The sequence below is a fragment of the Sminthopsis crassicaudata genome, chromosome X, assembly GCF_048593235.1.
Source record: "Sminthopsis crassicaudata isolate SCR6 chromosome X, ASM4859323v1, whole genome shotgun sequence".
Taxonomy (NCBI): Eukaryota; Metazoa; Chordata; class Mammalia; order Dasyuromorphia; family Dasyuridae; genus Sminthopsis; species Sminthopsis crassicaudata.
In genome coordinates, this window is record NC_133623.1 from 21647096 (window position 1) to 21674177 (window position 27082).

General features: G+C 37.5%; 1 protein-coding gene across 13 annotated transcripts in view; it reads right to left on the bottom strand.

The window, feature by feature from the left end:
* Positions 1–1096: 1096 nt before the first annotated feature.
* The window catches only part of ZNF711 (zinc finger protein 711), a 111186-nt gene continuing 85200 nt past the window's right edge, over positions 1097–27082 (bottom strand). For 5 of the 13 annotated variants that reach the window (XM_074277891.1, XM_074277893.1, XM_074277890.1 and 2 more), the window contains exons 3-7: positions 21091–21603; positions 13315–13473; positions 10056–10205; positions 3111–3248; positions 1097–2477 (exon numbers count right to left, since the gene is read on the bottom strand). In XM_074277891.1, coding sequence (XP_074133992.1) covers positions 1300–2477; positions 3111–3248; positions 10056–10205; positions 13315–13473; positions 21091–21603 — 2138 coding nt within the window. In that variant the 3' untranslated portion in view covers positions 1097–1299. Of the gene's footprint in view, positions 2478–3110; positions 3249–6458; positions 6504–7699; positions 7782–7887; positions 7944–10055; positions 10206–13314; positions 13474–21090; positions 21604–22770; positions 22930–23137; positions 23409–27082 lie in introns of all 13 variants that reach the window. The other 8 variants (XM_074277895.1, XM_074277896.1, XM_074277894.1 and 5 more) reach the window with 5 other exon arrangements.

The following is a 27082-nucleotide window of genomic DNA, read 5'->3' on the forward strand; positions in this document are numbered from 1 at the left end:
TTCATTAAATAGCTCTAGATCAGCTTGTTATATTAAATGCCATTTTGATTTGCAGCATGCTAACACAAAGCATCATTTTAAAGGATGCATATTTTAAATGTATACGAAGTTCCATCTTTGAGTTATTTCTAATGGCAGCATATTGTGGTTAAATACTGCATAAATACTGCCTCAGAATGAAAATGCATCTTTACATTATAAAATTGGTATTTTCAACAATGGCATAAAATTGCACCTTTTAATTAACGTTAGTCAAGTAGGACTAGAATAATCATATCTGCTAAAACTGTCCTAGAGAACGTCTAAATATTTACTGTCATTTTAAGGAAGTTGTGTTCTTTGAACCATTTTTTTTTTAACTTTTAAAGAAGCTCCTAAAACATTAAGGAAAAATAGTGCTGAATTGCAACACTATTGCTGCATCCATTTTCTTCCAGATCCATAGTAGATGCAAATATATTTTTGCAAACTGTGCCATCTGGAACACTCAATGGTAGCATCAGGCAAAAGGGAAATTATATACACCCCGCCTTTACTCTCAGCAATGGAATATTGCCCCTGACCTCTTAACTTAATGCTAGCTTTTAAACAACCTACCTAATAACAAAATAGGTTAGCAGCTCTGAAATTCAGCTTTTAAAAGTACTGAATGAACCTAAAAAGCTTCTGAATGAAATGTTTTAAAAACTGGACAAACAAAACTTCAACCATTTCTGGAAACCCATTCCAGATATTGCAGAAAAAACTCAATGACTAAATGATCGCTGATCAACCGCCATCTTTTCTACCTCCACCTCCCTCCCCCCCCCCCCCCCCAATTGCATAAAAAGTGAAGCTTGGTCGTTTTCAAAAAGCATTAGATTTCCCATCATAACACCAATGGGGGTGAGCAATGTTTCTAATCAACCAAACAGCACAATGAGTTCTCTCATCTCTCCTCTCTGCTCTTGCCTAACCAATGCATATAACACTAAGAAACATTCAGCGGTCTTTCCGTAACCATTCTGTGGAAGCTCCCTAACCACGGGCTATGGTATGGCGCTCGAGCCGTCGTGAGCAACACTCGGGGCCATCAGACCACTGTCAATCCTAATACTTTTTTTTTTTTTTTTTTTTTAAAGACTTTTAATACAAAGGATGTAAGGTTATGATTTCATATCTTTGGAACCAGGAGAAATAGTTCATGAGATTTTCTTTTTCTCCAATTAATGTATCCCAGTTTCTAAACTCTTTTCTTATTTTTTTTTAATATATATATATATTATATATATATGCACATGTATATGTATATATATCATTTTATATTACGGTCTCTTTATGGTGTCTCATTATATGTTGATTTTTTTCCGATGGCCTACGGAAGCCCTTTTTGCAGTAGTCACATCTGTGTGGATAGTCTTTCGTGTGTATGGAGATAACATGTCGCTTAAAGCCAGAGGCATCTGTAGTATTGTACTCGCAGTACTGACACTGATAAATTTTCCTTCCGCTATGGGTCTTCATGTGCTTCTTAAGTTCAGCTTGCTGCCTAAATCCTCTCTTGCACTTTTTACACTTTAAAGGAGGCTCTCGGGTATGAACAGAGAGGATATGGCCACTGAGCACAAATGGGTCGCATGTTTTAAAGTCACAGTGTCTACACTGGTGGACTTTTTTACTTTTATGACTTTCACCATGTTTTTTGAGCTCAGAAGGACGATGAAAGCCCTTTTCACACACTTCACATTTGTGAGGGAAATCTTTAGTATGGACAGAAATGATATGTCTCTTAAGGTCACTTGAATTGGTACTCTTATGATCACAATGAGGGCACTGGTGTGTTTTATGTCCTTGGAATAAGTCCAGGTGCTGTTGAAGCTCGGCTTCATCAGGGAAAGCTTGGGGACATTGCTCACACTTATATGGTAAAACAGTGCCATGTTTGGCTTTCATGTGAGTTTTCAGATTTGACTGATCGGCACAGCGGAATATGCAATGGTGACAATGGTATGGCTTTTCCCCCGTATGGGTCCTCATATGCTTCTTAAGCTCGGAGGGGTGCCGGAACCCCTTCCCACACTCAACACAAACATGAGCAAAACTTTTGCTGTGAACAGCAAGCATGTGTCTGTTTAGCAGCCCTTGTTCTGCAGTCTCATAGTCACAATACTTACATTTATAAATTTTAGGTTCTTTATCTCTTAATATAAGCTTATTGGAACTCAACGGACTAGCTTCTTTGTATCTTTTCGTATATTCCGTCAGCTCGAGGTTCTTATCAACTTTATTCATGAGCTTATGGCTTTCTAAATGATTATGAAAACTTACTTTCTTACTAGTTGTGAAATCGCAATCAGTGCACTGATATTTTTTCTTGATTATGTGATCAGGATGATTCTTCATGTGTCTTTTCAAGAATCCTCTGGATTTAAACTTCTTCCCACAAATATAGCAAGGGTATACGGTCAAGGGCTGCCCATCAGGACCAATTATAATAGCTGAATTAAAAACAAAGTTGTGACAACAGTTCAACAAAGGATCTTCAGGTAAGTAGCACTGCAAATATTGGCTCAAGTTCCCTCTACACTTGGGTTATCAGGGATGGTGGAAGAGGCCCAGTGGGGAAATCCTTCCTTCAGAAAAATGGCTATTTTTAAAGGAGTTTCTAACTAACGTGATGTGTAGGCCAGCCACATCACATCCACCACACAGGAGGATCACCAACTGGATAGTGAAGTGCAAGCAAGCGCTACCAGTAACATAATGGGAAAGAAAAACAAAAACAAAAAACAAAAACAAAAACCAAGAAGAAAAAAAACCCAGTGACTTCTACCATATGAAATTAAATAAGCAGCAAATGGCTACTCAACTGACTTTTTTTGGGTAAGATATTATTCAAATAACAACTGCTATATAGATTCTGCTTTGTCTTCCAAAGCACTTCACAGTTAATTTGCGTTTCCTCAATAACCTCACAATGCTAGCGAAGGGATCTTGTGAGAGACGCTGAAATGAGTCATGGACACTGGCTGATTTGCTCACAGCCACAAGGCTAAGAAAGTGCTGGAGGTGGGATGGAGTTTTTCCCTGACTTGGAGCAATTTTCTGATTTACAATACCCAGTATTTTACCTGTTTGCCATAGCCTGTCTCCCCGTTTCCTTCTCTTGGACTTCTGCTTAAGTGCCTTATTTGTGTTAACGCTATCACAAATCTGAAGGAACTGTCCTGAGGTACCATCTTTATTTTCTAATCTGGTGTCATTATTTCCTGCAAAAATAAAAAAGACAGTTAAGTTATATATGGTGATTTTCTATCATATTTTGGGCAAATGGATAATTAGCAGATGGCCCTCTAGTTAAACTGAACAAAAGTATCATACACAGTGTTTAAAGTCAACCTCAAATTACTCCATCCCACCCTGAAATGGAGCCTGCCTGTACAATGAAGGTAAAATGAAGGTAAAATGAAAAAATCCCGAATCAAAGCCCTCTCTCCCCGCCTCTGTAACACCCCCAAAGCCAGGCCCAAATCTCAATCCAACTACCTACCAGTAAAGAACAAGAAAAAAATCAGAAAGGAAGAAGAGGCAATGAAACAGTGTCTAGGTGCCAAAGTGCTCAGAATGACTGCAAAAGTTTCCAAAAAAAAAAAAAAAAAAAAAAAAAAAATTCAAAAGTTGTCAAAAAAATTAAAGCTGGGTGGCTTTTTGGCTGTGCTTCCTGATTTTACTCTTGCCAGCAGCCCTGGTTTTGTAAAAGTCTGTCTCTGCCCCACACAGAAAAAGGCTCTCTTTTACTTGGAACTTTTTATAGAGTCCACCTGAACACACTAACTCATTGATGCCTGTCTTCCCACTAGCAGGCAGTTTTGTCAGTGTTTGGAATCTGGCTGAAGAAGCAAATTAATATGTGGAGCACAGGCGGCAGCTTTCATTTGGGGCTGAAACAAATTTAAATTCTACCGTATGTCAGATTGACTCGGCCTTCTCTCAATGACTCCTGCAACCTACAGCTAAATCATCATTGTTAATCAAGTGCCAAGGATAGAGATGGCATGTGCGCATAGTTCTGTCATGTTGGGAAAATTCCTTAGCTTAAAAGAAAAATAAAAAATGAAAAACAACCATCACCTGTGGGGCCCCAAAGCCAAAAGACATTTCTCCCAAAACCATCCCTTATGAGGCTTTTAATAAAACAAACCAATCGCTCCCAGTAAATGTGCTGGTTACCACAGAAATACAACAATATACAAATAACAAGAATCTAAAATTTAAGAGATGATCAATCCAATAATCAGTTTCCACCTCATTTTCAAATCAGCTTGATTGCCAAATACCATAATTTAAAAAAAAAACAAAAAAAAAAAAAAAACAATACAATGCTATCCCGAAAACCCCGCATTCCACAAGTCTGTCTCCATTCAACCTTTAGCAGGTGTTTACATTTATAATTTTTTTAAAAATCTCAGCATTTTCATTTTAATCCCTCCCAGTTAATAATATTCAGCACTTACACAGTAAATCCAAGATCAGCGAGGATGTTGAGCCACCTTCTTCACTCTCTAGAGTTGTAGTTAATACTTCCAAGTAGCAATACTTGGATCTGTTATCTCACTGAAGTGAACACGACCATCAGTGGTGACAATTATGGCAAACATAAAAACATCTAAGTGCCAGATACAGGGGATACGATCCTAAAGCCATCCTGGCCTCAAAGAGCCTCTATTCTACTGGAGGAGTGTACTAGGTACACTGTATAAATACAAAACATTATGCACACAAATTAAGTATCAGGAGGGAGAGAACACTTACACTTGAAAGGCTTACACAAAGTCTCCTTTAGGAAGCAGCAATTTAGGAGGTAGAACCAAGGACTCACGTGACCAGAAAGCCTCAGGCTTCCGGCAATCTCATTCAAACATTTCTCTTTCAAGCCCCGGCTCAAGCACACCAAAAGGAATTATGTGCCAGATGCACAATTTCAGTTAAATCCACATTCAACAGCTGATCCCCAAGGCTGCCCCACCCACGGTAAAATGGAAACAGGACATCAATGCAAATGGAAAGAGCAATAAAAAACACTAAAACTAAAAGTAGAGAATGAGAAAGACCACACCAGTCCCTCAAGAAGAATAAGCCTATAAGTCCTGCCTTTTTGCAGGGATTGGGTTCATGAATGTCCAGTGCTGTGCAGCATCATGTGAGGTTCCATTAGTTTTGTTTACCTGCCTCCCTTCCTCCTTTTTAATTCTTTCTTAACTAATCAATCAACAACCATGTATTATGTTTCTCTTAAGTACCAGGCCCTAGAGCTACAAATACAAGTACAGGAAACGTTACAAGGGCTTCCATAAAAAAAAAAGATGGCCCCTTAGAGTAGAAGAGAAATATATTGAGAAAGAAATGAAACGCAAAAATACAAGATAATTTTTTAAACATATAAAAAAAAGTCAGACAACTAGAGAATCTAAGAAGCAAATGTGAGGAATGAATGCATTCTAGACACTTCATCCCTAAAACAAAGGCAAGTGTGTGGGAAGAGGCCGATTTGCCTGAAAAAGACTACCTGAGAGGAAGTGGATAGAAAAGGACAATAAAAAAGCAGATACAGCCAGGCTGTGGATTGTTTTATATTCTCCTTGGGAACCACTGAAGTATGCAGCAATGTCAGATCAGTGCTTCAGAAATAACAATTTAAGCAACTGTATGCATACCTGATCAGAGAGGAGGATAAATGTAGTCAAGATGGAAGAATTCAGGAGAGAAATAACCTACATCCTGGATGGGGTCCAAGCTCCATGAGCAGAGAGAAGAGGGTAGACTGAGCCATGTTGTGGAGGTAAAAATTTGGCAACTGACTGGGGAAGAGGTGGAGTCAAAAACGACAGAGGCTTTCAGTTCTGCTGGGCTAGTAAGAGAGTAAAGCGCTCAGTGAAAACGGGCAACTCTGAAGGGAGAGCAGGACAAGGAGGATGGCATGAAACCATGAGCTCTGACTTGGCCACGGCTGACACACGGAGGTGGAAGAGCTCTAAGCAACTCTTCAGTATCTGCCTTCTCAACAAACACTATCCAGGTGCACGTTATGGGAGTGGATCCGTATTAAAAAATGCCTGCCATTTAAACAAAACTGCTGCTTGAAAATTGTCCTTTTAAACAGGTACTTTTCACTTCATAGAAGGAGATAGAAAGTGACCTCTCAAATAATTGGCACATATGGATTTAAACCCATGATCTTTCAATTCCAAATCCAGGGATTTTTCCACATATAAAATGACTCCCTAAACACTTATCTAAATGAGCAATTCGAGAGTTTTACTTGGTTGGTTTGTTGACTCCGGCAAGTTTCTTCAGTTCCAACTAGTTTGTGTGAATAAGTGCTACCTAAATCCCCAACCCTGTAACTAAAATTTCTATTTATTGTATATAATAAAAATGTATCTTATACCTACTAGTTCATTGTCAAACTACATTCTCACCAGATGCCTCACATTCTTCATACCTCTGGGGTAGACTGTCATCTCCTAAAAAGAATAATTGAAAAACAACACTAACAGATTCCAGTGATGACAGGCAACTCATTTACTCAACTACTAAAGGTTACATTCTGCATGTTTCAGAATTAAAAATTCTCTCTCTTTTTATTTCACATGTTAGAAAAGTAATTGGGGGGGGGGAGAAGGAGGAAGGGAGAGAAAACCAGCACCTCTGATCATATCAGCCAGAAAAAGAATTCAAACTGTTATTCCAAATTAGGGAGTCATTCCTGCATACTTTTAAAGCCAAATGAACAGAAAGTAATTTGAACTTAATTTTTAAAAACTAACATATGCCTGGGCCATCTTGAAAATTAAGACAAAAAGAGAGGGGAAAGGATACAATGGAAGGAAGGGGATTTGGATTCAGAAACCTGAGCTTTGTATCATGGTTCTGGGCATCTGCTGTGTGGTCTTGGAGTTAAGTCACTTAGTTACATCCTATGTAAAACCACAAGCCTTGGATTGGCCCTTGAGGTCAAGCATTCCATTTCTAAAGCTATAATCCTATGGTAATCTCAACATAAATCTATTTCCCATCACATATTTTTTACCCCAAAATTGGTATTCTAGTGTTCATAAAAAACAACAGCTCTATTTCTTATTTAAATACAAAAGTAACTAACCTGACAAAAGGGGTTTTCCCCTATATTTATTTTCAAAAAACATTTGCTATTTGGGAAGAGTAAATGTGTAATATTTTTGCTTTTATGGCCCTTACCTATAGAAGGTAAATTTTTTTTTTTAAAGACACAATGAAATTAGTGAGAATCAATTGAAAAGTGGTAGGCTGTTGGCAAAGAGAAATAAAGATCAATTCATCCACTTAATGTCTTTGATGTGAAATGACCTGCTTATGTTGAGCCAAGCATCCCTAGGTATAACCTACAGAATAAAAAAACTGGCTTTTCCCAAACTGCCATACAACATATGAGCTACTTCAAGAGTGAAGACAGTAAAGAAGGAGGGGTCCACCTTGGACTCCATCCAAAGGAGCGGGATGACTAAAGTACCAACAGAAAGGTGCCACAGCAATATTGGAAGTTACTATGAAATCACTAATTTGGTTGAAGGAGAGGAAATATGATGAATCACTTCACGAAGTTGATGCATTCAGGATGGCATAAATACAATGGGCTTGATGCACATTTCTGACTTCAGCATAAAAAAGAAGGGTATCCTACCATATGCTGCAGCCCAGACCACAGGAACAAATGTTTTATTCACATCAGAGTCTTCCAGCTGAGTCTCAGGAAGAGCGGGGGTGGTGGTGGTGGTGGTGGTGGTGGTGGTGGTGGTGGTGGTGGTGGGTGTGTGTGTGTGTGTGTGTGTGTGTGTGTGTGTGTGTGTGTGTGTGTGTGTGTGTGTGTGTTTCCTCATCCCCTACAATGACTTCCATGTAAACTTCATCAACTATCTCGGCACATTCTGAACAGGACAAAGTCTAAATTATAAGATGATATATACGCTGATGAGCTGGGGACAACTTTCCAAACAACTTAAATAATTCACCTTTTTAAGGGTTTGGTTTTGTTTTGTTTTTTTACAACTATGGTGGCTTAGGATGGCATATTTCTAAGTGATATCCAGATACTTCAGAAAGAGGTGCACTGACTTTTTCAGTCCTTCCCTTACAAAAAACAAAACAAAACAAAACAAGTCCCCTTACTCCATGGTAAGACCTGATGCTAGGAAAACAGCTCTTTGTGATTTTCTAAACTTAGACTTGAAAAAAATTCAGTAGTCATTCATACTAGTAGTCATACAGAGACTAGGTACCACAAGAAGCTCCCTTTTGAAATAATGACTAAAAATTCAAATTTATTTTTCCACAAGAACATCTAGTTCTTGAAGTGTCTGCTGTGTGCTAGGGCTACAGGTACCTCAGTAAGAACTGGGGAGACAAAGAAAAGACTGTTCTCTAGGAACTAATGATAACTGGCTACTTTCCTCTACAAAAGCGCGCGTGTGCGTGCGCACACACACACATACATGTCAGAAAGACCTAATTAGTCAAAGCCAAGTTGAATCAAATGAAAACGTTAACAAAATGAATGTGCTAGTTCCTCTTGAATGCTGGTGCTTGATGACAAGATTCCAACTTGACCAAGTCTTTCTCCTGGCAGTCCAAGTAACTGGTTCACATTTGCCTAAGCCCTTAAAACTTTTGCTTTGATCCACACTACCCTCCCTGCTGGGGGCTCTGCTCCTGCTCCTGTTTCCTAGGTCCACACCACCAAGTTGGGGTCCTTCCTCCTCAAACCACCAAGGGGAAAAGTTAAAGCCTTCTTGCAAGTGCCAACTATAGTGCTAATAGCACATCATTCACTCCAAGCTGACCTCACTTTGGTCAAGGAATACAAAGGACCAGTTAGATCAATTATAAATGCCTCAGTAAGCAAATTTATCAATTTGGGAGAAGGAATGAAGAGTTAGTTGAGAAAACCTTCCCTCACTCTTACTCCCCCGAAAGAGAGAAGAAAGACTGCCATGGCAAAAGATTGATGATTTGTTTCTGGGAAGATGATGAAATAGCTTAGTACCTACTCTCTATTCCCCTCTCCTTTTTTAAATTATTATTATTATAATTACTTATAGAACCCTCAGGCAAGAAGGGTGTGTGTGTGTGTGTGTGTGTGTGTGTGTGTGTGTGTGTGTGTGTGTGTGTGTGTGTGTGTGTGTGGCGCATAAACACACACACATTTAGTTATTTTGCTTCATCATACTTATTTCTTTTAATGGCTTTGTTTTGACTCCTTCTCCAGTGCCATGGAGGGGGGGTAGGGGGGAAAGGGATGGGAAGGAAAAGGAATTAAGATTTATTTTTTGGAAATATAGACAAAAGAAAAGAAGGAAGAGAAGAAAAAAGCACATGAACAAGATACCTTTGGGAGCTAAAAAGTTTGAGACAGAAACGCAAGTAGCACATAATAGACACTTGCAGTTTCACGCACAATCCTATTTTTCTACTTTGGTCTATAAACACCCATTCAGAATTTTAAAATCACTTTTGTAAAAAAAAGACCCCTTTAAAAAAGATCCACAGAACAAGCTAAGGAGTAAGAACTAGCCCACTTTGATGGTCATTAACACTGGATGGGGCACAGTATAAAGGATAAGGGGAAGCACAGTAACTTGCAGAATTTCTGCCTTCTTAACCCAAGCTTCTCTGGGGAAAGGGAACAAGCATTTATTAAGTATCTGCTATATGCCAAGGACTAGGCCAATATCTTCATTTGACAGAGTGCTAGCTAAAGGGGGCCCAGTTCAACAACAAATAGGGTAAAGGTGAAGAAATGAGGAGACACACTTGCCTTTCCAAGTGGCTATAGGAAGGTAACTGCACTTGATTTCTTCGCTGATAAATTTACATACGATCTTGCAACGTTCATTTTTAGTATGTCATTTTAATTATTTAACGCAACGTGTGAGGTCATGTATTTGTATCTCAGATTATGGACATTATTCGATAAAGATTGTGTGTGTATGCTACATAATGCTCTAGTCGCACAGTTTTTAAAAATTGATTTTGATTCTTACTGAGATCTTCACCCTCACGAGAGGGGTCTTTAACTGCCATGTAAACCATCTTCTCTTGCTGCATTCGGCCAACACATCCCTGTTGTTCAAGTACTCCAGGGACAGAATGTCCATTGTGGAAATCACTTTCTGTAACAACTTCTGTTCCACCTCAAAAATTAAAAACAGACATTTTCTAAGAAAAGCAGTTATCCGCTACTCATCAAGTCCTTTTCACGGAGCATGGATGTGCTGGGTTTTTAATGGCTGTGCCAAGAAATGCACCTTCTGCCACACCAGCAAGGCTTCGAGTATAGCCAAGGCTCCAGCAACAGACTACTTGGGCTTCCTTTAGGCTAGGCTAAGTAAATATGGGAAGATTCGACAATATTCAACTAGTTATGGAAGCCCACGAAACAATGGAGTGGCTGGACTTCTTTTTATTGAGTCCAAAGACACCAAGAAACAGCAGTAAATGGGCCACTCAGCCACTTTTCATTTCAGGGCTCATGATGAGCATTTGGCAAAAGGGCCATTTTTTTTTTTTTGGTGCCAACATTTCTTGCAGGAGGTAAAGAAAGACTATGAAGAACTTGATTAATGTCCTCCAAGACAGCCCAAAGTGAATTTGTAAAAATTCCTTAGGACTAAGATGTGGTGAAGGATAAATAATCTTGCAGATTACATAAAAATTTTGTGGCTGTATAGCACGAGTACTTTCTCATAATAGAGGTCAGTGGCACTACTGAACATTTGTGAAATTTCAACTCACAAAAATCAAATTAATCATATTTTAACTTCCAGGAAGTGACTGGTTACCAAAGTGACTGTCATTTCCAAATCAGCTTTGTGTATAAAAGCAGACTGAAGATTTGGTAGAGTAATCAATCTCAATTAAAAAGAACGATGAGAAGGCACTATAGGTAACTAAATTAACTCCAACTTGTTCCTTTTTAGGCAAGCTCTTGAGGCAGAAAAATAAGTACAGAGAAAAGAACACAACAAGTGTATCACCAGGTACTTAAATCTAACTGAATAACACCAAAACCAGGAGGCAAAAAAGTCTACAAACTGCCTCAGTCAGCAAAGAGTTGACTGCGCTTAGTACTAAGTAGAGGGATGGAACAGTCAAGGGGAACACTGAGTTATGCTATAAACTCATTTGTGAAATCTTAACAGATGAAGATGGTACAAGATTAGGAGCCATCACTTCATATAAAACAGTGATAAGGAGTTGAAAGGAAAAGAAACTTACCAAAAGATTTGGCAAGACACAAAAGTAAGCAAAATCAAAAGGCAATAGATCCTGAGGACATTTAAAGAAACAATAAGAAAAAGGAAAAGCAAAGGCAAAACAAACAAAAGGTACAGAATTATACATTCCTCCATTAATGGCATCAAAGCTACCATCTACCCCCAAATGCTCTATGACAAGATAAACACGGCACAAGAAAGCAAACAAAGATGGGAAAAACAGTCAAACGAAAAAGCCTAAGTACGCACAGATGTGGCCCATGCTGGAGATAAAAGAAATTAGTTCTTAAGGTGCTAGGAAAAAACAAAACAAAACAAAAAAACCAAAGAAACAAACCAGGAGAAAATATCAGTCTGGGGAAAAAAAATCAACCAAAAAAACTATCAGCAACTATGGTCCTAAATGCCTTTACCAATCATACAAATTTGTTTATGAGAAAACTATACTCACCAATGACATTCTTTAAGAAGGTAGGAGAAAGAAATGGGCTTTCAAGGAAAGGAAGGAAACCAATAAGCTAGAGCAGACCACATCTTTTCAGTCACACAACTGACTATAAAATGTAGAAAATAGAAGATCCCAGTGTGCTTGCAGGTTGACTAAAAAAAAAACATTTAATGAGACAGAGCGAAGTGTCACCTTAAGTAGGCTCCTCCAAATATTCTCATGAATTAACTTAAAAGCCACACAAGATGTCTTGCCAAATGGGAATCATCAGAGAATCAATGAGTCTTTATTATGGAATAAGTTAGAAAATGGAGTTATATGTTTGCTAATGGTGTTCCCCACTGTCACTCATGACATCCAATACAGAATCTACATTGAAGAAAAGGAGTTCCTTGGAGATAGCAATGTTTGTCTATGTACTCATGTTTGCAGATGAAATTGGGTTGGTTACACCACCTGTGCAATACTACAAAGCCTTCTAAAATGAGACCCTTAATGACTACACTTAGGAAAAACCTAAGAGGAATACCTACCTATTGGGTGGACAACTTATTCCATTCGTTGCCACATATACATCACAGTTCAAGAAGAGGAGAGCAAGCAGGCCAGACTGCCTTGGGGAAATTGTACTGTACTTATAATTATCCCCATACTTCTCTATAAGAGGTCATTGAGGTGGGGTTGGTATGTGTGTGTCTGTGTGCATATATGTATAAGTGTAACAGAGTTGGACTAGATGGACTCTGAGGTGGCTTCTAGTTATAAACTAATAAGCTTACGATTTCATAATGCTTCAAGGCCTTGAAACATGGAATATACCTTCTCCTCCAAAGAATTACTGTTACCCTAAAGGAACACAAGGCAGGAAACAAACAGGCTGCAAACAAGAAGTAATTGTCCAGGAGAAGCTACATAAAAGATATCATGACGAGATCTATGACAGAATAAAGAAAGAACACATAATGTAGCAAGAATTAGAGATAACACATGTTTTAGTGGTATCAACATAATGTGTCAAGATATTTAGAAAGTGGCCTCCAGAACACTGAGTGAATCTCTTGGAAAGATTTATGGGAAGATGTGAACAAGAATCTCACAAGATAACACAGCAAGGAAAAGATGCAATAATACAAATCCACAGAAGCAATGAGCAAGAGAATTGTCAAAATTGTCAATGAGCAAGAATTGTGAAGAGCTATAACTCAATTAAATCTTTTCCTGTAAGAATATATTCAGTATTAGGTCAAATCCTAAAACCAAGAAATCCTCAAGAGAAACTCACCATTAGCAGGCATTCTCCATACAGTTCAAACCAAATCCCTCTACTCACCTGTTTGACAGATTCAGTTGCAAAACACTACTCACATATATGCTATGCATATCACGATGGTAAACTCTCTATATCAATTATATTATCAAATATAAAGGCTCACAATCACCCAGAAATAGTTATTTTTCATATATATTGTTCTCAATTCCAAGAGAAAAAGCATAATCTTTGCTAACACAACTGTCATATCACTCAAAGAGAAAATCGGTTGCTTCTATTAAAAGAATAAATCCAAGGTGTATTTATACCTATTTCCACATCATCTTCAGCTTCAGCTTTAAAAATATACACTTTTATAACTTCTGAATCAAACCCATCTTCTTTAGTGACATCATCATTGGAAGCTTCAGTGTTGATTTTTACTGGTGGGTTTGCAATTTGGTCTAGTTTCTCTGCATCTTCATCCACTGTAAAAAACAAAGAGGATGCAAGTGTTGAGTTCAAGAACCATTCACATTTAGGGGTCACAAGCGAGGTCTAGTGTGACAAAAGTTTCTTTCTCACTGACAAAAATATTCAATAAGCACTAGGTTATTAAAAAAAGATAAAAACCCCAAACCCTCAACCATAACTTTTACCTTTTGTTACGTTCAAAATTTGAAGATAAATTCTACCACCAAAATGAAAAATAAGATATACACAATGCAAAATTAAAGTAGGCTATGAAATCAATACTATAGGAGCCACAGTGATAAAGACTTTCCATTTATACAGAGCACAGCCAGCCCTAAAAGCCAAAGAAGTTATGAAAGGTAAGTCTAACAAAAAAGAAGTAATAGCTAAAGAATAAAGAGATGTTTGTTCAAAAATTATTACAAATGAAATTAATATATGTTCTATACTTAACTGACAACTTGAATTATACTTAGGATAATTCCAAATTTAGGAATGCATATTTTACTTCAAACTAATAACTATACTTGCATTTTAAATATTGTGAGGCTTCAACAGCAATATTTAAAAATCCAAAGCAGAACGCTTTCAAAGGCATTAACGTGGGGGAAAAAAAAAATCCAATTACACTACTTCAGATCTTTTAGTCTATTATAAAAAGACTTTTAATTTCAAATACCAAAAGTGGCCCCTTTCAACAATAAAACAAACATGTCAATGATATACTGTCTAGGATTAGTTCAGAAAATATTCTAAAAAGACTTGCTAGAGGGCCCCCCAATATAAATTTCAATTCTGCTGATTGATCTTTGAGATTTTTTTTTAAATGAACACTAGTCAGCCACTGAAAACAGAATCTTTTTATATTACAGAAAATACCTCACCCCTCCCAGATACTACACATGCTTCAGAAAATCAACACCAAAGAGTCTTGATTTAAATTTAAATACGGCAAGTTGACAGAAAATACGGGCTCTCGCCATTTTATATAAAAATGAAAGACAAAAGCTTGCTGGAAAGCTAATTACTACTATCTCTTTTTAAATGACTGTTAACTTCTTGGACACCACCAGAGAATTTTCTGGTCTGGAATCAACTACATGGATGGGCAGAGATTTTAGAGGAGTAGAGAAACAGAGTCAGACTTGTGGTTTAGGAATATCACTTTGACAGCATAGCAGAGGATGGACTGGACAGAGGAGCCAGGAGCCAGGGAGACCAGGTAGGCAGCCATTGCAATAATCAAGGAGAAAGGTGCTGAGGGCCTCAGCTGGGGAGGGGAAGAAGCTATAAAGAGAAGGTAACAGGAGATTTTGGAGGTAGAAAAGACCAAATTTCAATGACTGAATATGCAGAGTGAGTGGGGGGAAGCTGCTCTGCTCAGAGACCGTGATATCCGTGATGAGTGTGATCCCTGGGTGACTGGAAGTTTAGTGGTACCCTTGACAGAAAGAGCAAAGAAAATGCATGAATTCTCTGTTGCCCATGTTGGGTTGGAGACATCTAGGTCATCTAGGCAGCTGGTGAATCAATAGAAAACATTTACATGATCTTTCAATCTGAAATTCACATTTGGGCATTCCAGTTTGGTTCATTTAGTAGTGACGAGAAAATAAAGGTATGGGGAGAGAGACACACAGTACTTAAGAGATCTTCCAAGTGACAACATTCTACTTTGTAACACATTACAAGAGAGTCTGAATTCTGACCACACTGATAAAAACAAACAAACAAGCAAAAAAAAAAAAACAAAAAACCCAACTAGTATAGCATCATATTTTATATAAAAGAGCAATTGGCTAGGCTAATTAATAGTACACATAAAATTATGGGGGAAATGTAATTATCTTCCCAGAACAACATTTTGAAGCCTCCCTTCCATCCCATCCCTTGTTAGCAAAGGACATCCCTTCAAACTTTACCCCCCAAATAGAGGCCATTAGCCAAGCACTCTCTCTCAAAGCCATTTTGCTAACCCCGCTGTTCATTTTTCCTGTCTTTGTTCCATGCCCTGATAAAGCAAGCCTTTCCTATCAAGGCTAGGACCTCTATGTGTGGCATGTACCCAAATCAACCCTTCTAAGTTACATTCTCTCTCTCTCTCTTCTGGGGATCCTTTTGTATTGCCTACAAACATGCACAAGTCTCCCCTATGCTCAAAACAAATCAACAAAGCCACCTTCCCTGAAGACTGGCATCCCTCCTACAACTCTTGTCCTCTACTCTTCCACAGCTAAAAGATCAGGACAGCTACAAAGGCAGTATCAATGGGACAGCCAATTTTTAGACTAGGAAATTCCCTTTACTGATACAGGTTGGCATCTCTTCTGCTACTTAAGAATCTTAAGAGAACTGTCTTGTTCCATCTCACATCCTTCACTCTGATCTTCCTGGCTCTCCATCCACCATTCTATACTCTCTCTCCACTAGCCCAACGCCTAGAAAATGCTGTCAATGTGGCCACACTTCTCAATCCCTTCTAACCATCTTTTGACCTTATCCTTCTCAATGGAAATAGTTTGGCATCCAAAGCCTTTCCCAATTAGGCTTCAATCTAGCTTCTCCAGCTTCAACATGACATCTCTTTACTTTCTCATGTTCCAAAATTCCATGTCCTTCTCCATGTCGGAAATGCCTTCCTTCCTCTGTAGGTCTGAGAATGTTAAGCTTCCTTCAAAGGCTAGCTCAAGTGGCTCCTTCCTACAGAAGGTTTACCCTTCTCCCCAGGCTGCTTTGTATTTGATTTGTTCATATTTAACATTTATTTAGCTACATGTTCACATGTCTCCTCCATGGAATGTCAGTTCTTTCTATCCCAGCACAATATTCAGCACATATCAAGGATTTAATCAAGTGGCTGCTGAAGGAATTGCAGTAGCACTTATTTACATTATTAATTAAAACTTGTGTAATGTGAGCACCTCTTTATTAAAGTGGAACTGGAAGGACATACACTTGTCAATACTTCACAAGCAATTAGTTTGTATTAGTATATGCATAGAGACATATCTCTTTCTATGTATGTATGTGTATGCATATACATATGTTTGTATACAAGAATTTGTAAAATCTTTTTTTAATCTAAGGAATACTACTTTATTTTTCTTTTTTAAATAATCTGAAGCAAAGCATCAATTATATGAACTGCTTACCTATGAAACCAAAATATTTCATTCTCTTTTACAAAATAACCAATTTCCTTAATAGATTCAAGGGTCACTTTCAACAGGGATAAGTAAAAAAGTACTTCAAAGTTCCACAAAATAAAGCTTTAAGGTATTTTGGTAGATCATACAAAATGAGAAAAGAAGTCAGACTAAGAACATATAGAAAATGAATAAAAGCCTCAACTGTAAAACAAATTAGTTTACTTAAGAAAAAGCACATATCCTAAAACTAAAATATTAAAAGTATGATGCACAAAATTACATTCATGAGACAAGTATACTTTTCTTTTCTTTCTTTTTTTTTTTTACAATCCACCAGCTCTATATCACGATTTCAATCTTGACTTAAAATCATTAAGTATATACTTTTCTGTCAGATTACATTGCTCTCCTTTCTTCAGACCTCAAAGATGTCCTATGATTTCATTAATTTTTATTTTAATAGAACATTTTCAAATAAAGAATCTAAAGATAAATTACAATTTACTGTGTGCGTGTGTGTGTGTGGGGGGGTGTTTGTAGGTGCCTATGAAAGATAAAATATCACCACTATTTTGAATGGCTGTACAAGCCATTTTTAAGGAAAAATCCCATCAATTTTTTATCAAAAGTAACACTTGTTTAGAATTCTTTGTTGTAGATAAAAACTCAAAGCTGTTTTTAAAATAGTAATGACTTGAGAAATGAATCCTAAACCCTCCTAGGTCAAATGGCATTTATGTTATCTGAATTGAAAGTCACCTTTTTGTTCTAAGGCGAGCAATGGAATGTCCAGACCCATTGTGTAATGCTCCTTCCCAACCTATATGACATCCCACCCACCTTGTAATAACCACAGACCTGTCCCAGAAGCTAAATATAAGACAATTAGGTAGAATAAGATAAAATCCTATTCTGTAATATTGCATGGTTTGCTAAAGTTTAATATTTCTTATATTCCATTGGGTTATAGGAATAATGTTTTTGTTTTGTTTTTTTTTTTTTAAAGAAAAACATTTTTGAAAAAGATGTAGCAACAGAACTTTTTAAAAAGTGGAAGAATAGTTTTACTAAACCCTATCAGAATGGCTCCCAAAAAAGGCCATAGCGAGTATTTAATTTTCAACAGTATACATTAGGGTGCCACACTGATCAGGAGCTATTAATTTGCAATAGGTCTGGACATCACTATCCTGAAAACCAAAGGGTTTTTTACCCCATTTTACCACACAACACACACACAAACACACATGTATGTATGTGTACACACACACACACACACACACACACACACACACACACACACACACACACACACACAGTAGGCTCTTTTAAAGTCAAGGGCTGTTAATAAAAAAAAATGTTTAACTGACAAGCTCATACACAGTGCAGGGTCCACAGTTTCCTGCAAAAAACAAAACAAAAAACTGACATGTAGGTGGGATTACTATTTCTTATCCCTTCTCAACTTCCCCAGAAAACATTCAGTTGCTATATTTAGCACAGGACAAATATGTGGACAGTCATACTTTTACCAATGAAGTCAAAATTTCTTCCCCTAACTCAAATTTCCAAAGGACACAGCAGATTCCCATTGTGCAAGTCACTGATCAAGAATCTGTATTCAAAATATTCCTTTTTAATCATATGTTCTCAGAACGTGGCTCTAATGAATAACACGCCTGCCAAATCTGTCTTCATTTTGAAGGAAAATTAGCCCCTCAAAATAGGATTTATCCACAGCCACCATCAAATCCCTCTATTCATCTAAATCTATATTAGCTATAGAAGAAAGTTTAGTTGCTTGGCAATAAAAACAAGGATCAAGACAACTCTTCCCTTAGTCTGCTTGTTAAACCAATACTTATTATAAGACACCTAACCCACATACAATCCGACAAAGGAAGGCAGAGCATTACAACTATGAAGTGTCTTACAACCTTCCTAGACATTATTTCACTGAAGCCTCACAACAATCCTTGGATGTCAGCCAGGCAGATATTACCTGCATTTTGCAGTTGATAACACTTCAGCAGAGAAGTTGTGATTTGCCCAAAGACTCCTACTTGCTAAGAGTGAGCTGAACTAAAACCTACTTCATTCTATTCCTCACCTATCACCATTTTTTCCAATACACTGTGCTGGCTGTCCCTCACAGCTGGGTTCCTTACACCTATCCACCCAGAAAAGGATCATCATGCAACCAAACTCCTAGTCATTTCCTGGAGGAAAAAGTTGCCAGCTCTAGTTCTGTACCTAAAAACCAAAGGAGGGAATAATGCAATAATCTTCCACTTTAGCAATTCATGGAAAATATAGGAATCCTTTCAAATAAAAGAAAATCAGCCACAAAAGAGCTCCAGAGAAGTAATGTTTCTGAAGTTGATTCCTACTAAATGTCATTTACCCAGATCCAACATTCTATGAGGAATTAAGTCTTCCATTCAGTTTAGTTAAAATGATAAACCTTATGTGTAGCTCTGGGACTGGGAGAAGTATAATATTCCCTAGCTCCCAAAATCCAGCTACTGAAGGTTTCTTTATTCCACTGATAAGCAGGAATCCAAGAAGCTAAGTAGGGCCTTCTCTTTTAGTTGCGGAACTCCATCATTAGGCTACTCTGGAATCTTCTCCTCTCAGGAAAAGCATACAAGGGGCCTTCTTGTCTTAGCTCTGAGGCCTTTTAAGGCAGTTCATTCTCTATCCCCTGAAAGACTCAAGAGCCAGTAGAAGCCAACATGGCCCAAGAAGAAAAGGAAGTCAAGTGAAGGCAGGAAGAGAGAAGGAGAAAAGCCAGATCCAAATTCAAAACAAAAATAGGAAGAGGCAACAAAAAGCATTTATAAAATCTCAATTTAAATATCACTAATAAAAAGAGACACCTAACCTCCAACAAAACACAGGCAATAACACAGCATTACAACAATATGCTGGGAGAATTGAAATGCTTTTCCTCTGATGGTGATTATTTATATAACGTATATTAAAAGAATATTTATCAGAATACAGCTCTCAATACCTCTAGAAAACAATGAACAGGAAAATGTGAAGTAGTGACATCAAATATACCACAGGTGAACAAATATGAATGCCCCTACTTTTTAATTCGGACTTTCCTTATAGGCATTTATTTTTACCTTTCACTTGAAAATTTTAATAATTATTTGGATACCCAAACTAATGCCCCTTTGAAATCAGGCTGTTCTTAGACATGACAATGTCACAAACAAAGCTTATTCATTCAAAAGACCCCTCTTGAGAGTAGAGGACAGGTAATTGGTTCAAAACAGTTTACATCTAAAGAAGCTGTACATTTACACAAATATAATTTTTTAAAAAGCACAGTCACTAAGGTGTGCTCTTCGAACACCTGGTATACATAAACATTTCATGTCATAAATTTCCTGGTTGAAAAAAAAAATTAAGGTGCATTTACAGAATATGCTTTTTCTTACAGATGAAAAGTCATTGGAAACAATCCATACTTACATACAATATACATTTAACATATTCCCCAGAATGCATTTATAATCTCATATTCATACTCTCTAGGCAGGCAAGTAACAATTCCAGAAGCCTACAAAACCCTCAGCACAGCCCCTGCCAAACTACATGGGTGACAATGTCTCCTTAAAGATCAATTGACCTTAGTCTCCCAAAGCTCAGCATTGTTGGTTGCTCAGATTAAACCATCACTTAAGATATTTTTATGGCATCATCCTGAAAGGAGGTGAGAAGATCTCAGAAAGCACTTTAAAAAAACAATAATCAAATACAAAACCCTTACTTAATATAGGTCAATCTAAATAGAGGGAGAGCTAGCTCCCACATCTAAATTGAAAATCTGGTCTTAATCCATAATCCAATTCTGTAACCAAGTCTTTATTGAAAAGAAAAGAGAACATATGAAATCTGCAATGTTACCTTAAAATAGCAGATCAGACTTAAATCTCTAAATAAATTTGAACTCACAATCTCTTTTTCTGACAGTACTGATGAAAAATTAGTGACTGAGAGACCTTCTTCCTCCTGTCTTGGAAAAAAATGTGCATGTATGCATGTATGGATAGATATATATACATGTTTGTGTGTGTGTGTGTGTGTGTGTGTGTGTGTGTGTGTATACACACACACACATACACACATTTACACATTTTTACCATTACAATTTTCTTATATACTCCCTCTTCCATGCCTTCATTTTTTTTTGTTTTCTGAGATATCAAAATGTGAGAAATTCTTCAGACTGAAATGTGTGAAAAAATGGAAGAAAAAAGAAATACTACTACTCTGCTCTGGGATGACATTTGGGAGCATGGCTTTCACCAAGCAAATCCAAGAGCATCTCACAAAAATATAACTTTGACAAACTGTTTTTCAAAAGGCCGTCTAGCACGCTTTGTACTGTATGCAGTCCCTCCCTCCCCAACCCTCTTCTAGTTCAAATAGTCTCCCAGTCACTTATCTACCTTTGATTTCACTTACAAGATATCATTAAGTAGTCTTCAGAAGTGCTCTTGCCATCATCATCATCTTCAGTTTTTATAGCAACTGCAGAACCAGGAATCACAGCTTCTGTATCTGAATTGGTTACAAGAACTTCCTCTGAGACTATTGTGGGAGAATCAGCTCCTGACACAGAATCCTGGACCACATGTTCCAAATGGCCTTCAGGACCAGTAACAAGGTCAGCCACAAAAATCTGGTCAGGTAATCTAACAGTTTCTGTTATTAAGTCAGAAGTCAAAATGTGATCGCTAATATCTAAAATTTCTTCAATGGCAATATCAGCTTCCAGAACAGATTCAGGAACAAACACACCTTCTGTTACAAAATCATTTTCTGTGACGATATCAGGCCCTTGGATAACTTCAGATGCAAGGCCATGATCAAGATTTATCCCATCATCCGTGACAACATCAGAAACTAATAGAGCTTCAGGAACTGATACAAAAATATGGTCTCCGTCGATACGAGCAGTACCAGCCATTCCAGACACTATCAAACAATTGTGAATGAAAAAAAGGTTATTTACTCAATTACAGGTACTATACTTAAATCTCACAAAAGATAGAAAATGCAAAAAAATAAAAATAAGAAAGTAACTTGAATTGGCCAAGCATAAAGTTTCTACCTTTAAAAAGAAATTACTGACAAGATAAAATAAAATCTCACTAATTTGAAATTGGCAAGGGGGGGGGGCAGGCGAGGAGTAGCAAGAGTTAGTGAAGGTTGAATCAAAAGATTTATTTTTTAAATGCAATTACATTATTTTCCAAACATAGCAGTATAAAACATATGAATGCTAACAAACACAACGCAGCAATTTGATGAAGAAAGTGCTATTTACAATAGGTCTTCGTTATATAATGTATCCTAAATAGGAAGTACTTTTTAACATACAAGAATTGCTGGACCCAGAAATTAAAGGCATCTTTCATTTCTGGAGTCCCTGGTTACCAAACAAACAAAACAATACAACCCTAATTATTTTAAAGCCTTCCATTTCAAATAACACTCAAAATTCAAAGGAAGCATTTTGAACTTTATAATCTTAAGTTTGACCTTGATAAAATGACCAAGATGATCAAGAAATAAAAAATGCCTTTACCATCTAGGTCTGGCAATTCTTTCATGTCCACATCAAAAGTGAATTTGTGAATCAGCTTTAATGAGCTTTGGTTTTAAATGATTTGTTTTTTGAGCAGCATAGTCAACACCCCTTTTTACTATTAAAATCCTAAATAAATACAACTTACAACAAAGGACTCTGTATAACAAAGATATATCCCTGAGGCACCTGGGGTGAGGAGGAGAAGGCTGCCTTCGCTCAGCTAGTTACATTTTTTTTAAACACAGAAAAATCTAATGGATTAAAAGTTTCTCCCAAATCCTTTCCCATATGCATCATTTTCCAAAACAAAAAGTAGCTTATTGAGTGCTATTTCCTAATATTTATTATTACTACCATATTGGTCCGACTATAGGACACCCTCCTAAAATGTTCTTTAAATGGAAAAATATATAGAGGTATACATTGAAAAATAATACAGATCATAGGCCACACTCAGGTTTTATACAAGCCAGATTAGGGGAAGGGAAGAAAATTGGGGATGGGGTGGGGAGGGAAGTATGGCCTAGGTTCAGACCAAAATGGTAACTTACTGTTTAATTTAACAAGTTAGGAAGTGGCTAGTGGCCACCAATGGCACTTTGAACACCTAACTCCCAAAATCTCTTTTCAATTTCTAGCCCCTTCTTCCAAACAGTGGACCGCTCCAAAGCACTAGTGCTCCTGTAGGCCTTTAGTGTTTCTATACATTTCTAGAAGAGACCAACAATAAGAATTACACACACATACACACACACACATTTCATCATTAGTGAATCTGTATTAATGAAATTTTTAATTGTCTTTTAAATAACATAAGAAACACCCCCTTTTCCTCACAGTTGGCAGTGTAATCACTATAATCCAATGCTTTTTCACAATTCGATAATTTCATCAGTGTAAGGATTGTCCTGCACTTACAGAAAGATGAAGATCTCAACTCCAAGACTTAGTAGGTCTTCTAGAGTTGCCGTGGCCAATGTGGAACCTCTCCAGGCTTAGCTAGACTGGTACTGGAACAACAGTCATGAGGGGTCGAACCGGAAGTCTTGACAATTTGGTAGGAGCTGCCAGAGTTTCTACTTTGGGGGGAGTGGGGGCAGAGGGGGCGGGTCGAGCAAATCCTTGCCAGGAGGAGGAAGCAGAAGAGGACTTCAGTGGCAAGGTGGAATAACTAGATGCAGGTAAAATCCTGTTATGACAAAGGTGGGGGGAGGAGTTTAGTTTTTGTAAATTACATTATTTAATCCTAAAAATGCAGGTCTTTCAACATACAAGACTCGTTGGACCCCAAAGCTGAAAGCATATTTCATTTCTTGAGCCTTATGGCCTGAAAAAGTTGGTTTTAGGTTTTTTTCTTCTCTCTGAATTTTCAAAGAAAAAAACCACTCTTAGCTTAGCTAAAACCACTAAAAATCAAAGTAGTTTGGGAAAAGGGGACCCCCCCCCCCAGCCAAACCCTTCCTGGACCTTTTATTTTTATAGTGCTTGCTTTTACATACATTATCTCATTTGACCCTGGAAAAATAAGGATCCTGGGAGGGAGTGGATTAACAATGACGCCTGTGTTTCAAGTTCATGCAGAGCCACAGGGAGAGGAAAGAGAAGGCCAAGGCCAGGGTGCACCAGTTTAAGTTAGCAAGAGAACCTGGAATCAGAAAGCAAATGTGGAAACAATGTGAAGAAGGAGGCTCCAATCAGACTGTGAAGGGTTTTTAATGCTAACCCGGAGGCAATGTTTTACTCTAAAAGGAGGGTTCTGGGGAGGGGGGGGGGAGAGATGGGGACCAAGACACTTGGACTTCACAAAAATTCTTGTCATAGCTGTGAAGGACACAAATAAGAGGCAAGAAACCCATCAGGAAGCTACTGGAATAGTGTAGGCCAGGAATGATGACGATATGAATTCAGGTAATAGCTACGTGAATGAGGAGAAGGGGCAGGCTACACGGGAAATGGTGGGGATACAAAGGACAAAACTGAGCAATTGATTGGACAGGAAGGGTAAGGAAGGGAAAAAACACAGTGGAAATCACTACGAGGTTGAAAAGTTGGGAGACTAGAAGAACAGTGGTACCCCTTATTAAAAAAAAAAGTTAGAAAAAAAAATATTTGGAGGAAAGAAAATGAATTAAGTTTTGACAGGTTGAATTTGAGATGCTTATGGGAAATCTCACAGGAGAGGCCCATTTAACCAATTGCTTACAGCAAGGTGGCTTAGATACATGGATTTAGAAATTATGGGGGTTGAATACAAGACCCACAAAATATAGAGATTAAAAAAAAAAAAAAGGCCCAGGAAAGAACTCTGGGAAACACTTTGGGTGAGAAAGAATGATGAGCCAGAAAAGGAGGCTTTCTTCTTCAAAAGAAGAATCAATAAGGGTCAAAAGCTTACAGAGATCAAGAAGGCTGAAGATGGAGAAAAAGCCAGCTAGGTTTAACAATTAAGAGAATCTTGTCCAGTGGTTTTTCTACTAAAGAATTCAATACTGACTTTCCTTTTCTCCTTCCTAACATGTCATACTTCCACCTAATTCTCCAACTAGTCCCCCAACAGAAACAGGTCCAGGAGCTTTAGAGGAAAGGGTTACGTGTAACTAAAAAAGCCTAAGTGCAAAACCCACCAAGGACAAAGTACTTCTTTTCACTGGCCAACTGGCTACTCAGAAACTTTTTGTCTAAGCCTGAGGCACTAAACAATTTAAGGGACTTGCTCAGGGATCAACCTGCTGAATTGTCAGAGGTGTAAGCCTCCCTTACATGGAAGTATTTGTTTATAGACCAGGCAGGAAAAAAAAGGCAAGCTAAAATGTTAGGAAGAAAGTGAAGAAAATTCATCTCCAAATCTAACTTGACAATATTCTCTAACTTTTTAGAAACACGTCTCTTACAAAACAAAATAAGTCTTTATATAAAGGTAGGCACAAAGGCAAAACCTTCATTAGTTCCCTTGAAAGTCTTAACCTTTTGTTCTTCTAGATGAATTCTGTTATTTTTTCTAGGTCATTAAAATAGTTTTTTGGGAGTCTGATTGGTCTATCACTAAATAAATCGATTAATTTAGGTAGTATTGTCATCTTTATTATATTTGCTCACCCTATCCAAGAGCATTTAATATTCCAATTGGTTAGATCTGACTTTATTTGTGTGGAAACTGTTTTGTAGTTTTGCTCAGAGTTCCTGACTTTCCCTTGGCAGATAGATTCCCAAATATTTTATACAGCAGTTATTTTAAATGGAATTTATATTTGTATCTCTTGCTGTTGGATTTTGTTAGTGATATATAAGAATGCTGAGGATTTGTATGGATTTATTTTGTATCCTGAAACTTTGCTAAAGTTGTGAATTATTTCTAATAGCTTTTTAGTAGAATCTCTGAGGTTCTCTAAGTATACCATCATATCATCTGCAAAGAGTAATAATTTGGTTTCCTCATTACCTACTCTAATTCTTTATGTTTATTTAACATTGGAGTTAACTGTTCTTTAAATGTTTGGTAGAATTCACATGTAAATCCATCTGGTCATGGGGATTTTTTTTTTTTAGGGAGTGGATTAATAGCTTGTTCTATTTCTTTTTCTAAAATGGGACTATTTAAGCAATTTACTTCCTCCTCTGTTAATCTGGGAAGCCTATATTTTTGAAGGTAGCCATCCATCTCATTTAGGTTATCAAATTTATTGGCATAAAGTTGGGCAAAGTAACTCCTAATTATTGCTCTATTTCCTCTTCATTAGTGGAGAGTTCTCCCTTTTCATTTTTAAGACTAACAATTTGATTTTCCTCTTTTCTTTTTCTAATCAACTTTACCAAAGGTTTATCTATTTTGTTGGTTATTCTTACCCATTTCTAATTTTTTTCCTCTTACAACACTTAATGGCTTGAGGGGAATAAGAGTAAGTACTTGAACATCAGAGGTCCCTTCCTCCATGCTCATGCCCCTGGAGGTCAATTTCATTTCCTAAGTGATCTGCCAGAAAAAAAAAAAGAGCTGGGCTACAGGATCAAACCCTTTTTAAGGTGCAACTCCAATCTACATGTCTAGGTTCTAAATCAATCTAAATGTCCATAGATGCCCCTTTGAGCCAACTCAAATATCCTTATTGGCTATCTGGGATTCTCTTGGACCAATAGCTCTTAAAATGAGACCTATGAACTTGCTTTTTAAATATTCTGACAGTTGTATTTCAAGATAGTTTCCTTTGCAATCCTATGTACTTTATGCACTTAAAACAATTTTCAGAAGGGATTTAGCAACTCTACCAAAGGAGTCCATGACTTAAAAAGATTAGGAACTCTTCTCCAGCTAAGGTTAGCCACAAATCAGCAAACACCAGCTGGGCAAGAGCAGACTCCTCAGAGCCACCCAAAAGAAATCTGTACTCACTAAACTACCTAGTCCCTCTGGATCCCAAAAGTCTGTGCTCACAGGTTTCTTTTCCTTATCTGCCCAGCTTCAACTCTCCTGAATTCAGGTGTTTTCTCTAGAAAACAAGTGGGATGACCACTTCTGTAAAGGACAAGAAAACCCAAGGAATTCACTTAGGAATTAAGTGGTATTCTGAAAGATAACAGTTTGAGAAACTGAAATGAATGATATGCAGAGTGAAGGCTACCCTCCAGACAAATTACCAGGAGTCTTAGACTCAGGAGCTAACCCCTAAGGAGTTGTTTCTGATAGATACCAAGAGGTTAATTAACTGGATCCACTAAACTGAAACAGATGATTGATCATCAGATCAGATCAGATGTGCCAGCAGCTCATCCCTAGGGATTGGAATCTGGCATCAGGTAGATATGTTTTCAGACCTCATTGTAGGAAGCTTAGATAACTTTGGTACCAAAGGCACAATGTCTTAGGCC